We start from the raw sequence: 14,647 nt of genomic DNA on the forward strand, positions 1-14,647 counted from the left end.
CTTTCAAACCTCAATAGCTTTCAAACCACTTGAGCCACAGACTCCAAATAAGTGTCATGTTGGAAAAATTGCACACAACATTGCACAGGTCTTATTTTCACGATTTGGACATTCATTTCAATAGCTCCTTGTCATGTGACCTACTTGACTCAAACAAGGTTCAGAATGTCCACTAACTACCCTTCGATATTGTACACCCTTTATTTTGTCCATTTTCATCTCACACGATTTTACATGAATTTTTCTAAATTTCAAATTTCAAAAGCTCCTTGGTCATGTGACCTAGTGACGTCAAACAAGGTTCAGAATCCACTGACTATGCCTTCATATCGCACACTCTGATGTTTGTCTACTTTCATCTCATGCTATTAGACTTAAATCTGTAAGCTTTACAGGCCATCTACACCAAAAAATAAAATATAGTTTTTTACCTAATTGTCACATAACAGCTAACCATTCATTATTGAAAACATAACTATCAAACATGCATTACAAAGACCCCGCAGCCGAAGGTGTCCTGCTGCATGGTGGGAGTTATTTCCCCTCTTTTCCACTTTATGTCCACCAAGTCGTCTTTTCCATGGCAGGGTCTTCTCATTTTGAAGTACTCTCTTTTTTATGTAAACATAATGGAATTCTGATTAGTTATAGGCAAATGAATACACAGGCCAAATGTGTATGCTGTTTTCCTTATCACTATAATGTAGTAGTAATTTAGTAGTATAGGTCATTTCCTTTATGCCCCATTCTACACACAGCCTAAATTATAGCCACTGAACCATTTACAGGACAATAATAAAAGTAGCACATAGGATCCAACCCTGTCACAGTGTGAATACATGTAGAGCGTTTATAGACTTTAAGAAAAAAATATGAAGTGACAGTTTCATCAGTACGTGCTTAAAGAAAGTCATATCACAAAGATCACAGATGACAGTGCCCACCAAATCTATGACCAATAGAGAATGAATTGTAAGCACCAAAGTGTGTTTGTCAAAATTATATCTGAAAATGTCAATTGTTGAACATAATACTTCTATTTGCAATAGCAATTTATGATATATGCAGTTGAGGAAGATTCCATGTACCAACACTACATGTAGGATGGACATAAGACATTCCCACATATAGTATTTTTTTTTATTTAACCTTTATTTAACCAGGTAGGCCAGTTGACAACGAGTTCTCATTTACATCTGCGACCTGGCCAAGATAAAGCAAAGCAGTGTGACACAAAGAACAACACAGAGTTACACATGGAATAAACAAACGTACAGTCAATAACACAAAATAAAAGTCTATATACAGTGTGTGCAAATGAAGTAAGATTAGGGAGGTAAGGCAATAAATAGGCCGTAGTGGGGAAATAATTACAATTTCGCAAATAAACACTGGAGTGATAGATGTGCAGAATATTAATGTGCAAGTAGAGATACTGGGGTGCAAAGAAAATAAAAAATATAAATAACAATATGGGGATGAGGTAGTTGGATGGGCTATTTCCAGATGGGCTATGTACAGGTGCAATGATCTGTAAGCTGCTCTGATAGCTGATGCTTAAAGCTGGTGAAGAAGATATGAGTCTCTAGCTTCAGTGATTTTTGCAATTCGCTCCAGTCAATGGCAGCAGAGAACTGGTGGCCAAAGGAGGAATTGGCTTTGGGGGTGACCTGTGAAATATACCTGCTGGAGCACGTGCTACGGTTGGGTGCTGCTATGGTGACCAATGAGCTGAGATAAGGCGGGGCTTTACCTAGCAAGGACTTATAGATGACCTGGAGCCAGTGGGTTTGGCGACGAGTATGAAGCGAGGGCCAGCCAACGAGAGCATACAGGTCACAGTGGTGGGTAGTATATGGGTCTTTGGTGACGAAACAGATGGCACTGTGATAGACAGCATCCAATTTGCTGAGTAGAGTGTTGGAGGCTATTTTGTAAATGACATCGCCAAAGTCAAGGATCGGTAGGATAGTCCATTTTACGAGGATATGTTTGTCAGCATGAGTGAAGGATGTTTTGTTGCGAAATAGGAAGCTGAATCTAGATTTAATTTTGGATTGAAGATGCTTAATGTGAGTCTGGAAGGAGAGTTTACAGTCTAACCAGACACCTAGGTATTTGTAGTTGTCCACATATTCTAAGTCAGAACCATCCAGAGTAGTTATGCTAGGCGGGCGGGCAGGTGCGAGCAGCGATCAGTTGAAGAGCATACATTTAGTTTTACTTGCATTTAAGAGCAGTTGGAGGCCACGGAAGGAGAGTTGTATGGCATTGAAGCTCGTCTGGAGGTTAGTTAACACAATGCCCAAAGAAGGGCCAGAAGTATACAGAATGGTGTTGTCTGCGTAGAGGTGGATCAGAGAATCACCAGCCGCAAGAGCGACATCATTGATATATACAGAGAAAAGAGTCGGCCCGAGAATTTAACTCTGTGGCACCCCCATAGAGACTGCCAGAGGTCCAGACAACAGGCCCTCCGATTTGACACACTGAACTCTATCTGAGAAGTAGTTGGTGAACCAGGCGAGGCAGTCATTTGAGAAACCAAGGCTGTTGAGTCTGCTGATAAGAATGCGGTGATTGACAGAGTCGAAAGTCTTGGCCAGGTCGACGGCTGCACCGTATTTTCTTTTGTCGATGGCGGTTATGATATCGTTTAGGACCTTGAGCGTGGCTGAGGTGCACCCATGACCAGCTCGGAAACCAGATTGCACAGCGGAGAAGGTACGGTGGAATTCAAAATGGTCGGTGATCTGTTTGTTAACTTGGCTTTCGAAGACTTTAGAAAGGCAGGGTAGGATAGATATAGGTCTGTAACAGTTTGGCTCTAGAGTGTCTCCCCCTTTGAAGAGGGGGATGACCGCAGCAGCTCTCCAATCTTTGGGGATCTCAGACGATACGAAAGAGAGGTTGAACAGGCTAATAATAGGGGTTGCAACAATTGAGGCAGATCATTTTAGAAAGAGAGGGTCCAGATTGTCTAGCCCAGCTGATTTGTAGGGGTCCAGATTTTGCAACTCTTTCAGAATATCAGGTATCTGGATTTGGGTGAAGGAGAAATGGGGGAGGCTTGGGCAAGTTGCACACTGTGGGGTGTGCAGAGCTGTTGACCGGGGTAGGGGTAGCCAGGTGGAAAGCAAGGCCAGCCGTAGAAAAATGCTTATTGAAATTCTCGATAATCGTAGATTTATCGGTGGTGACAGTGTTTCCTAGCATCAGTGCAGTGGGCAGCTGGGAGGAGGTGCTCTTATGACCGTTCAGGACCTTTAAACAAACCAACCACACTTCTCCCTGGCCAACTGGCTCATGACATCAGATCATGAAAATAAAATGTTAACATCTTCATGATCTAATTGTTATAAAATAATTCAATGTATGTTTTGTGCACAAAGTTGATGACTAAAGTCATGTCTTTTTTGACATGATCACTTAGTAGACTTTTCAATATGACCCCACCTGGGATTTGAACTGACAACCTCTGGATTTGGGATATGCTGATCTTCCTGCTGGGCCACAAAATTTGTAGAATTTCAGAAGTCCCCTACACATTCATACCTATAATACATCTCTGCACTTAGCAAAATAATGCCATCTGCACTGCTAATTTAGTCATCACTTAATCTGACTATCCTCTCATAGACTTCATTTAATTATTCCAGCTATTTGTGTCTGAGCGTGTACTCAGAATATTGTCCACATCCTGACTTTTTATTGTCATCTTGTGACTAATTAGATCTTTGTCCTAATTTTCTTTCAGTTTATCCTGTTTTCCTCCTTTGTGGATGTTTTTAACATGCGTCAGTAAGTTAGACTTTTGATTGAAGCTTTTCCCACAATCATCACAGCTAAATGGTTTCTCTCCTGTGTGAGTCAGTTTATGGCTCTTAAGGTTCCCCTTGTGAATGAAGCTTTTCCCACAATCATCACAGCTAAATGGTTTATCTCCTATGTGAGTAAGTGTATGCTTCTTTAGGGACCACTTCTGAATGAAGCTTTTCCCACAGTCATCACAGCTAAATGGTTTCCCTACTGTGTGAGTCTGGATATGTAAAGATAGTTTCCATTTCTGATTGAAGCTTTTCCCACAGTCACCACAGCTAAATGGTTTCTCTCCTGTGTGAGTCAGTGTATGCTTCTTTAGGGACCCCTTCTGATTGAAGCTTTTCCCACAGTCATCACAGCTAAATGGTTTCTCTGCTGTGTGAGTCAGTTTATGGTTCCTTAGGTTCCCCTTCTGATTGAAGCTTTTCCCACAGTCAGCACAGCTAAATGGTTTATCTCCTGTGTGAGTAAGTATATGCTTCTTTAGGGACCCCTTCTGATTGAAGCTTTTCCCACAGTCATCACAGCTAAATGATTTATCTCCTGTGTGAGTCAGTTTATGGTTCCTTAGATTCCCCTTCTGATTGAATCTTTTCCCACAGTCACCACAGCTAAATGGTTTCTCCCCTGTGTGAATCCTCATGTGCTTGGACAGGTCTCCTTTGAGTTTGAAGGTCTTGCTACAAACAGGGCAGGTGTAGGGTTTCCCACTGTGACAGAGTCGGACATGGGCCTTCAGTTTACAGGTGGAGTTGTAGCGTTTTCTGCAGAAGCGGCATTCACTGAGTCTCTTCTTGAAGAGAGTCACATGCCTCTGCAGGTCAGCTTTCAAAGCAAACATTTCACCACAGTCACGGCAGTGGTGAGTTTTTCTAGACATGGTGCTGGGTTTGGAATAGTGTTCCCCCATTGATAGGTTTGGATTCAATGGTGGGCTGGGATCCAATGACAGGCTGGGTTCCAATGGTGGGCTGGGATCCAATGGCGGGCTGCTGTCAAGTCCTACTGGGTCACTGCTTACAGCTGACCTGTGGCTGGAGGTATTGTTTTGATTATCTGGAGGGTCACAGGGAATGTAGAGACCCTTAACGTGGGTCACAGTAACAAAAGGTGTGAGATCCACTTGTTTAGGGTCACGCTCTCGGTTCTCCACAGTCTGAGTTTGCGGAAGAGTCAAGGACTGAAGTGGGTCCTCCTTATCACATTCACTTTTCACACAGGAAGGAGTGAATTTGAAATCAGCCTCCAGCCCTTGAAGCTGCTCTTCCTCCTGAGTGGCCATGAGTTCCTCCTGTTCCTCTTTAATCTGTGGAAGTTCTGGGTTCTCCTGCCCCAGACTGGGGCTCCACTCCTGCTCACAGTGCTGCTGCTCAGAGGCAACTTCATCTTCAGAGACAGCGAGAGAGAGTTGCAGAGATTCTGAAGGAAAGGAGAGAGGAGCAGAGGTTATCTATACAGCTTTTAGACATCAGGGTTGGGGTCAATTAGAAGTTAAAGCTAGAATCCTTAGTTGTGCCATCGATTTTTTGACTTACAAATGAATGATATCCATTGATTCTTAAAGAATATAGCGTATAAATGCCTCGAGTTTAGTTCAACTGTCGTCCCCCATCAGAAGCCCAAAATATAAGCTTGTTTGTAAATGTAAAGAAACACTATATAGCCTCAAAACATGGTTCAAACTATCATTTTGATATCATAGATGGTCAGTCCTTGCATACCTAGCTCTGTCTGTGAATTTGAGAGTGGTTCTATTTCTCCAGGCTCATCCCACACCTTTTTACCCTCACCTTCTTTTCGTGACGTCGTCAGCCAACCCATCTATATATGAATGGACAAAACCATTGATCACGTGACATCTTAATTCCTATGTGAAGACTCAATAGCGCATTTGAAACCAAATGAAGTCGTTTACGATGCGAGAGGAGGCCACGATGACGGCTTGAACAGGCACTTTTTACCTGCTGCGTCAGAAAGTAATTCTTATTATTATTGGTTTTATTTGCTCAAGATATAAGAACATTCCTGTGACTGGAATGATAAGTGAATCATTTATTTTGGCATGTCGATGCGAAGTCGTGACAAAAAGAGAAAGGAAGAAGCTAGCCATTCTATTGCTAATCAACAAGAGAGGAACGTGTTTATAGACAACTGCCATAACTACTACTCCGTGCAAACCGCCACCCTCCAAAAAACGCAACATGGCCTCTTGACATCGTGGATACCCTCTCTTTACTCATCAACTCCAGGTCTGACGTCATTGACACAATGGTAGACGCAAACACCATGGTAATCGAAGGCTTCATAAAGACGAGTTTGCATGTGGTGAAATCAAGAATGTGAAAATGAGAGTGGCTAAAGTTGAAAAGAGTATGGAAAAGGTGGAACAGAATAACAATGTCTACCATAGTCGTCTCACTGATCTGGAGCAATAAGATGGAACCTGAGACTCCACGGCGTGCCCGACGTGGAGAATGTGCGACGTGAGGCTATCCGCATCTGCCAAGAAGTTATGCCTGCAGAGAAGAACAGAGTTGGTGATAGCATCGACGGTGATGCATCACCTCGGCAAGAAAAAACTGCAAAACGATTCAAGACCAAGGGGTATCGTCATCCTCTTCACTGACAGATTCTACAGGGATGCTGTCTGGAAAGCTGCCTGGAAGACGGCGTTCCTTCAGAGCCGTGGTCTGCGTTTCGCCGAGCATCTCAGCCCGGAGGACATAGAGAGGAGGAACAAATTGTGGCCAACGATAAAGAAAGCACCAAATAAGGGAAAGGCTTCATTAACTGCACGGAAATCATTTTTTATTATCACTTTTCATATGCACTTAAAATAGTAGGCAGGTAGCCTAGTGGTTAGAGCATTGGGCCAGTAACTGAAAGGTTGCTGGATCGAATCCCTGAGCTGACAAGGTAAAAATCTGTCATTCTGCCCCTGAAAAAGGCAGTAAAACCCACTGTTCCCTAGTAGACTGTCATTGTAAATAAGAATTTGTTTTGAACTGATTTGCCTAGTTAAATAAAAGTAGGTACCCCTTTATTAAAAGAAAAACATGTTCAGAATAGTCCCTGATTACAATAAAGAGGGTTTTATTCTCTCTTACTACAGAGAACCCTTGACTTGGTCTTGAACATCATTTTCTGTTGAGTTGAATTTAACAACCATCTCAGTTAATGGTACAAGCTTTTTTTTCACTTTAAATTGACTTAAATGGTGCAGATCAAGGTTCCTAATAGCTTAGGTTCACTGCTCCTATGTTTCTGACTCATCCTACAGTTGATACTTTCATGTAATCTGTCATGTTTAGTCTTTGTCTATAGTTTATCTTAATGCTAAGGGGTTCCAAAACAATGTGAAGCACAATGCCATATTTTTTATTTGCTAAAAAGCTTTGCCAATATATATTTTTTTAAATCAAGAGTCGCACTCTTTGATTGCCTTATCTTACCTCATTTGCACAGACTGTATATATACTTCTTTTTTTCTACTGTATTATTGACTGTACGTTTGTTTATTCCATGTGTAACTCTGTGTTGTTGTATGTGTCGAACTGCTTTGCTTTATCTTGGCCAGGTCGCAGTTGTAAATGAGAACTTGTTCTCAACTGGCCTACCTGGTTAAATAAAGGTGAAATAAAATAAAAAACGGAATTTCTGCTGATACCAACTTCTGGAAGTCACAGTTGGGCAATGATATTTGGCTTTCCCATGGCGCTGAACGCTCCGCTGGGGTCATTACAATAAAAAATACCTTTGGTGGTAATATTTTACTCTCGGACTGTGACCACTTTGGTCACTGTATTTGTCTTGTGATGAGTTACAATGACATTACACTTAATACTGTAAACTTCTATGTGTACAAATATTGACAAAGTTCCAGTGAAACTCTGCTTTTCATCGGCAGGTTTTCTTGTCATGGTCCTTAATAATTTATAAGCATCATTTTTCTCCACACATATTATATATGGAATAATCAGGACACATTGTATAAAAATACTTCTTTGTTTGTAGAATATTGGTTCCAAAAATAATATCCTATTGGTGAGCCAACTTGTAAATGCAGAGGGTCTTTCACTTAACTATAAGGAATTCTTATCACTTTACAATATCCCTGTGACACCATAATATTTTGCAATTGTTTTAGATACCATTCCCTCCAGTGTCGCATTATTATTCAGGAATGTGTTAAGTATATTTGAAACCAAATACTTTTACTTGGGTAGTATTTTACTGGGTGACTTTCACTTGAGTCAATTTCTTTTAAGGTATCTTTATTTTTACTCAAGTATGACAATTGGGTACTTTTTCCACCACTGATAATCTTTATATATACACACTTGTGTTCCCCCAAATAAAACATGTGTGGTTCAGTAAAAACGGTTAGGAAACGCAGCACACATTCAATCGAACTAAACGCACCCAGCGTTTTGAAAAGTCAGACAACCGTTAGAGTAAATTCAAATTAACGGTACATTTTATTAAACATTCTGGCTTGTACAGCTTGTGAGAGGAAATGTTCCTAACAAATGTAGCTATAGCATCTCCTCAGAGGTGTGTAATCAGCAGCAAAGGAACAAAGTCTAATGTATTAGGCAAGGTTGGGTCAATTAGAATGTAAATCAATTCAATTGAACCAACATTCGAATTCAATTATTGAACAACTAGAATATTTATTCAATCTCAAACTGAAGATAATAAGCTAGTATTTATTTTAAATGTTTTTCCATTTAAAATTATAACTTCGAATCACTTCCTGATTCGTGACGATGTTTTCCTCCATTAATAAAACATATTGAAATGCAGATCGCTTAAAACCTAAACAGTTTATTTATTGAGTTATCTACCTAGCCATCACTAGATCTACATACGAACCTATTCTAAATAGTTGTATCTCCGGTGTGATCCTCAGCAGTCTCCGTAGCCGATCATTCTCCTCCTGATAGTCCGCTACCGTTTGCTCAACTGCACCCAAAATCTCCACAGCAGCCGCAGTTAAACGCTCATTTAAAAACATACGAAACGACTGTAGTTTAGGCATGTTGAGAGTTGAAGAAAGAACGATGGTGACAAGCACACTCCTAGTTTTATTTCCGTATTTTATTTTTCTGTTTTTAGAAGCGGGTGGAGAGCCCATAAACACAACACAGCGCCACAATGAGGGTGGGGGGTTTTAATACAAGTTACAGACCAATTATAAAAGAAATCGATAACTACGTGTGGAAACACGAAACAGTTAAATGGAGTAATAGCGTTGTTATTAGTGTATGCTTGGGACTAATGTGACAGCGTGCACTAAACCAGAGAATGCCATTATCAAGAGTAATTATAAAGACATGCGATTGAAATGGGTCTGACAAAACACTGTAATCTACTTAACACAGAGTTTGCAAGTAAAGAAAATGCACTTATCTTGAGTCGACTGAATATCATTGCTTGAGCAGCATTAGGTCAAAATGGATGAGAAATAGTCTTGGACAAATGGAAGGAGATCTTTTCTGGAAAGCATATGTAACAGTATAACTTTAGTCCGTCCCCTCGAACCAGGGACCCTCTGCACACATCAACAACAGTCACCCACGAAGCATCGTTACCCATCGCTCCACAAAAGCCGCTCTGAGATCTAGAAGTATACTAGAGGTATACTACTTCAAGGTCTCAGAGCAAGTGACGTCACCGATTGAAAGGCTATTAGCGTGCACCACCACTAACTAGCTAGCCATTTCACATCGGTTACACATACATTTGTATATCTCTGTTTAATCATTACATTATGACATGAATCAAATCAGACTATACTTATATAACTTTTTTGTTTTTATTAATAAATAATTGATCTGAAACCGACAGCTGGGTTAACTGGTTGTTTAAAGAATAGCTCTGTTGCCATAGGGGAACAGGTGTGTGTGTGTGTGTTTGTCTGTAGCCAGCTGTGTAGCATGACGCTAAACATTTGACTGTCAACAGCAGGACTCAAGTGTTCAGCCCTGTTTCCATGACTAATGTACCAGGCTTATCATCCACCGTGTTCAGCCCTGTTTCCATGACTAATGTACCAGGCTTATCATCCACAGTGTTCAGCCCTGTTTCCATGACTAATGTACCAGGCTTATCATCCACCGTGTTCAGCCCTGTTTCCATGACTAATGTACCAGGCTTATCATCCACCGTGTTCAGCCCTGTTTCCATGACTAATGTACCAGGCTTATCATCCACCGTGTTCAGCCCTGTTTCCATGACTAATGTACCAGGCTTATCATCCACCGTGTTCAGCCCTGTTTCCATGACTAATGTACCAGGCTTATCATCCACAGTGTTCAGCCTTGTTTCCTTCACTAATGTACCAGGCTTATCATCCACAGTGTTCAGCCCTGTTTCCATGACTAATGTACCAGGCTTATCATCCACAGTGTTCAGCCCTGTTTCCATGACTAATGTACCAGGCTTATCATCCACAGTGTTCAGCCCTGTTTCCATGACTAATGTACCAGGCTAATCATCCACAGTGTTCAGCCCTGTTTCCATGACTAATGTACCAGGCTTATCATCCACCGTGTTCAGCCCTGTTTCCATGACTAATGTACCAGGCTTATCATCCACAGTGTTCAGCCCTGTTTCCATGACTAATGTACCAGGCTAATCATCCACAGTGTTCAGCCTTGTTTCCATGACTAATGTACAAGGCTTATCATCCACCGTGTTCAGCCCTGTTTCCATGACTAATGTACCAGGCTTATCATCCACAGTGTTCAGCCCTGTTTCCATGACTAATGTACCAGGCTAATCATCCACAGTGTTCAGCCTTGTTTCCATGACTAATGTACAAGGCTTATCATCCACCGTGTTCAGCCCTGTTTCCATGACTAATGTACCAGGCTTATCATCCACAGTGTTCAGCCTGTTCATAATGTACCAGGCTAATCATCCACAGTGTTCAGCCTTGTTTCCATGACTAATGTACAAGGCTTATCATCCACCGTGTTCAGCCCTGTTTCCATGACTAATGTACCAGGGTTATCATCCACAGAGGTGTAAAGAGGAGCTAAGACAAAACAAGGACAACACAATGACGGTGTGAGTCACAACAGAAAAGTGCATCTTAGTGGGAGGACTGCAAGGGCAACCAAACCACGTCATTAAATAATTATATTACATTCATCCACGGATATTTCAGATTATTGAAAGGTAGCATTCATTTCAAGGCTCCTTGGAGTATGAGTGGAACACATTGAAATTCTGACTGACGTGAAATTGGCATCTACTCAAAGAGGATCGAGAAACAGAAGACCCTTTTCTACTCTCTGTCGTCACCACTTGGGTCATTTGTTTAGTTGTGAGTAAACTATTGACGACAATATGTTGCCATACAGTCGCACAACAAGACAAATCAGCACAGCAGGACAGCATTCAGTTGTACTAAAGTTGTACAAAATATTTTTTAACTAACCGTTATTCAATCTGTGGTTGTACCCTCTCCTGTTTCTCCCGCTCTCTACTAGGTCTCCTAGTACCCCTGTGAAATGGAGGTCCGTATTCTGGTAACAGTATAGCTTCCTCCACTGTCCCTATCCCCCATACTGGACTCCAACCAGTGATCCGCTGCTTGCAAACATGTGACCCTTGCAAACATGTGACCGCTCTCCTCGACAACGTACCAACTGTTGAGTATGGAAAGACATCTACTTCGATAGTTCCATTGGTGACATTTCAAACTAGCTGTGGAATGAGTTTACGGTGGGATTTTAACTCCGTTACACTCACCCTTTCTAAACTCGCTACACACAGGGAGGGAAAGAGAGATTAGAAATACAATTGACATTCTCACTTCTCATGTTGTTGTAGCCTACTGAAAGGATCCACATTAGTGTAATAGATCCACTTCATTGGCCAGCTAGCCGACAGTGGTGTAAAGTACTTAAGTAGTACTTCAAAGTATTTTTACTTAAGTCGTTTTTTGTGGTATCTGTATTTTACTATTTATGTTTTTGACAACTTACTTTTTACTCAATAAATGTTCTCTTTCACCCAAAAGTAGCTGTTACATGTTGAATGCTTAGCAGGACAGGAAAATGGTCCATGTTTGCAATTTTTTATATGATATCTGAGTGAGACTAACTAATAAAATCAATGTGGGCCCTCCGGTCGGTAATTCGACCATGATTACTATAAATTTAGATAGCTGACCGCTAGACTAGAAAATGTTAGCTGACATGGGCTAATTGAGTTACCACAATCAATTTCAATAGAAAGTTAACAAAAATAGATAAGATTCTGCAACCATGGAGAGGTAAATACTTGTCTATTTATGTAAAAATCACGTTGATGAACTCTTTGGTCCAATCACAGTTTACTTATTAATGGGGCTGCCTACTCCAGACAACTTGTTTAAAAAATCATATGAGCAAAAAATATAGCATTTTATTTCGAATGCTAAACCAGACAAAATTAAACGTGCCTATTTATATAATGAACATGATTTTGGGGGGCTAAAATTATTAAAGCTTTAAACCTCTCATTAAAAGATTCACTCATACATAAATTCTACTTAAACCCAAAATGGTTCTCCAGTAGATTAAGTAAATTAGTTAAAAAAATTGCCTTTTTGCCTTCATACAGATTACAACTTCTAATTTCCGACTAATTTAAAATGAAATTAAAGTATTACCATTTCTTAAACAAGCCATACAAAGCGGGTTAAAATTTCAGTTTTATCCTCCAGAAAAGATAGAACAAATATTTAGAAAATATTATGGTTAAACTCAAATATACTGATTAATTAAAAAAACATTCTTTATGGATTTAAAAAATATATATATTTATTAATATTATGAATAGAAATGGAGGAGTTATGTCACATATGCAGCTATTGAAAATATATAGGAATGTCTGCTCAATCAAAACTTACAACCAACTAACTGATTGACACATTACCACAAAAATGGAGGAGGCAAGTGGAAGAGGGAGAAGGTAGGGCACTTGTTTGTCTGCCATATATTAAAGATACAAATTGGCTGGAAAGAATTGGCATAATTTGAAAAATATACAAGTTTCATTTGAGGACAGAAATGTTGACAGCTGCGCCATACAGATTACAAAATAAATGGGAAGAGATTTTTGATGTACCGATTCCATGGCACATGGTTTATGATCTGATACAAAAAACAACACTTGATTCAACACTTCAAGTTCTTCCAATTATTATACAACACTCTTGCCGCCAACAGAATGCTATATATATATGGGGCATACAACAATCTCAACTCTGTAGATTTGGCTGCAGAGACAGAATCCGTAGGTCATTTATTCTGGTATTGCCCCTATGTAGCTTGTTCCTGGTCACAGGTTCAGGAATGGTTAAAAAAAATCACAACATTCATTTAAAATGAACCTTACAAATAGCAGTGTTGGGGCGATTTGGAAAGCCATAGTCAGTCAAATAATATTACTTGTAGGAAAGGTTTTCATCTTTGGCTCACAATCTGTGGATACTATACGATTAGAAAGGTTAAACATGTATATAAAACATCACAGCACAATGAAAAAATATATGGCACATGTAAACCAAACGGCGGTGGTCTATGGCGATAGGTAAGATGGGCTGAGGGTGGCATTAAGGAGTCTATGTTCAGTAATGTATGTCAAATGTATGTACAGTACCAGTCAAAAGTTTGGACACACCTACTCATTCAAGGGTTTTTCTTTATTTTTACTATTTTCTACATTGTAGAATAATATTGAAGACATCAAAACTATGAAATAACACATATGGAATCATGTAGTAACCAAAATAAGTGTTATACAAATCAAAATATATTTTATATCTGAGATTCTTCAAAGTAGCCACCCTTTGCCTTGATGACAGCTTTGCCTACTTTTGTAGCAGAAAATATGTAAAGATCATATGGGTTTATAAAATAAGAGTAAATGTTACCTTTTTAATGAATAACATAACTTCTCTGTAAACAATAATGAGTCGTTAGGACCTCCCAGGACGTCACAAAATGGTCGCCTAACGTCGTCAGGACGTTGTGTCATGGTTCCCTAGAGGATTTGTCTAGTTCCTGGCTGGTCTCGAGGACGTTTTGAAGGCATTCTTGGGATGTTGTGTCATGCTCTCCTGGAGGTTGTTGTCTAGTTCCTGGCTGGTCTCGAGGACGTTTTGAAGCCATTCTTGAGATGTTGTGTCATGCTCTCCTGGAGGTTGTTGTCTAGTTCCTGGCTGGTCTCGAGGACGTTTTGAAGCCATTCTTGGGATGTTGTGTCATGCTCTCCTGGAGGTTGTTGTCTAGTTCTCGGTTTGTTCCGAGGACGTTACCCAATGCCCGTAAAGAAATGTTCTCCCCCCCAAAAAAATGGTTTACCCAAGGCACGCGCACCCTAGTTTCATTACACCTCACCCCTTGTTACTGTTGCCAAGCCCATCAAGGCCCTGATTGGTGAACCACTGATCCAGTCACAGCTCTTTGTCTTTTGCCAATGCTAGGGACAACCACCGACACACAAAAACAGTGCTTTTAACAGTGTTTTACACCCACATATTTGAGAATGTTCTCTTGGCCGGTTTCCACCCGGTTACGTAACCCTGAACCTTAGAAGCTGCTGCCCTACATATAGACTTGAATTCACTGGCCACTTTCATAATGGAACACTAGTCACTTTATTAATGTTTACATATCTTTGCTTTACTCATCTCATATGAATATACTGTATTCTATTCTACTGTATTTTAGTCTACGCCACTCCGACATTGCTCATCCTAATATTTATATATTCTTTAATTCCATTATTTTACTTTTAGGTTTGTGTGTATTGTTGTGAATTGTTA

General features: G+C 40.3%; 1 protein-coding gene across 1 annotated transcript; it reads right to left on the reverse strand.

Moving 5' to 3' along the window:
* Positions 1-389: 389 nt before the first annotated feature.
* LOC120040413 lies at positions 390-8,942 on the reverse strand. Its single transcript, XM_038985581.1, has 3 exons — positions 8,698-8,942; positions 4,534-5,241; positions 390-400 (listed from the first exon to the last, which is right to left on the reverse strand). Exons 1-3 carry the CDS (start codon positions 8,861-8,863, stop codon positions 390-392), a joined length of 885 nt encoding a protein of 294 aa, XP_038841509.1. The 5' UTR covers positions 8,864-8,942.
* Positions 8,943-14,647: the final 5,705 nt, after the last annotated feature.

This window comes from Salvelinus namaycush, unplaced genomic scaffold (assembly GCF_016432855.1).
Source record: "Salvelinus namaycush isolate Seneca unplaced genomic scaffold, SaNama_1.0 Scaffold35, whole genome shotgun sequence".
In the NCBI taxonomy this organism is placed as follows: Eukaryota; Metazoa; Chordata; class Actinopteri; order Salmoniformes; family Salmonidae; genus Salvelinus; species Salvelinus namaycush.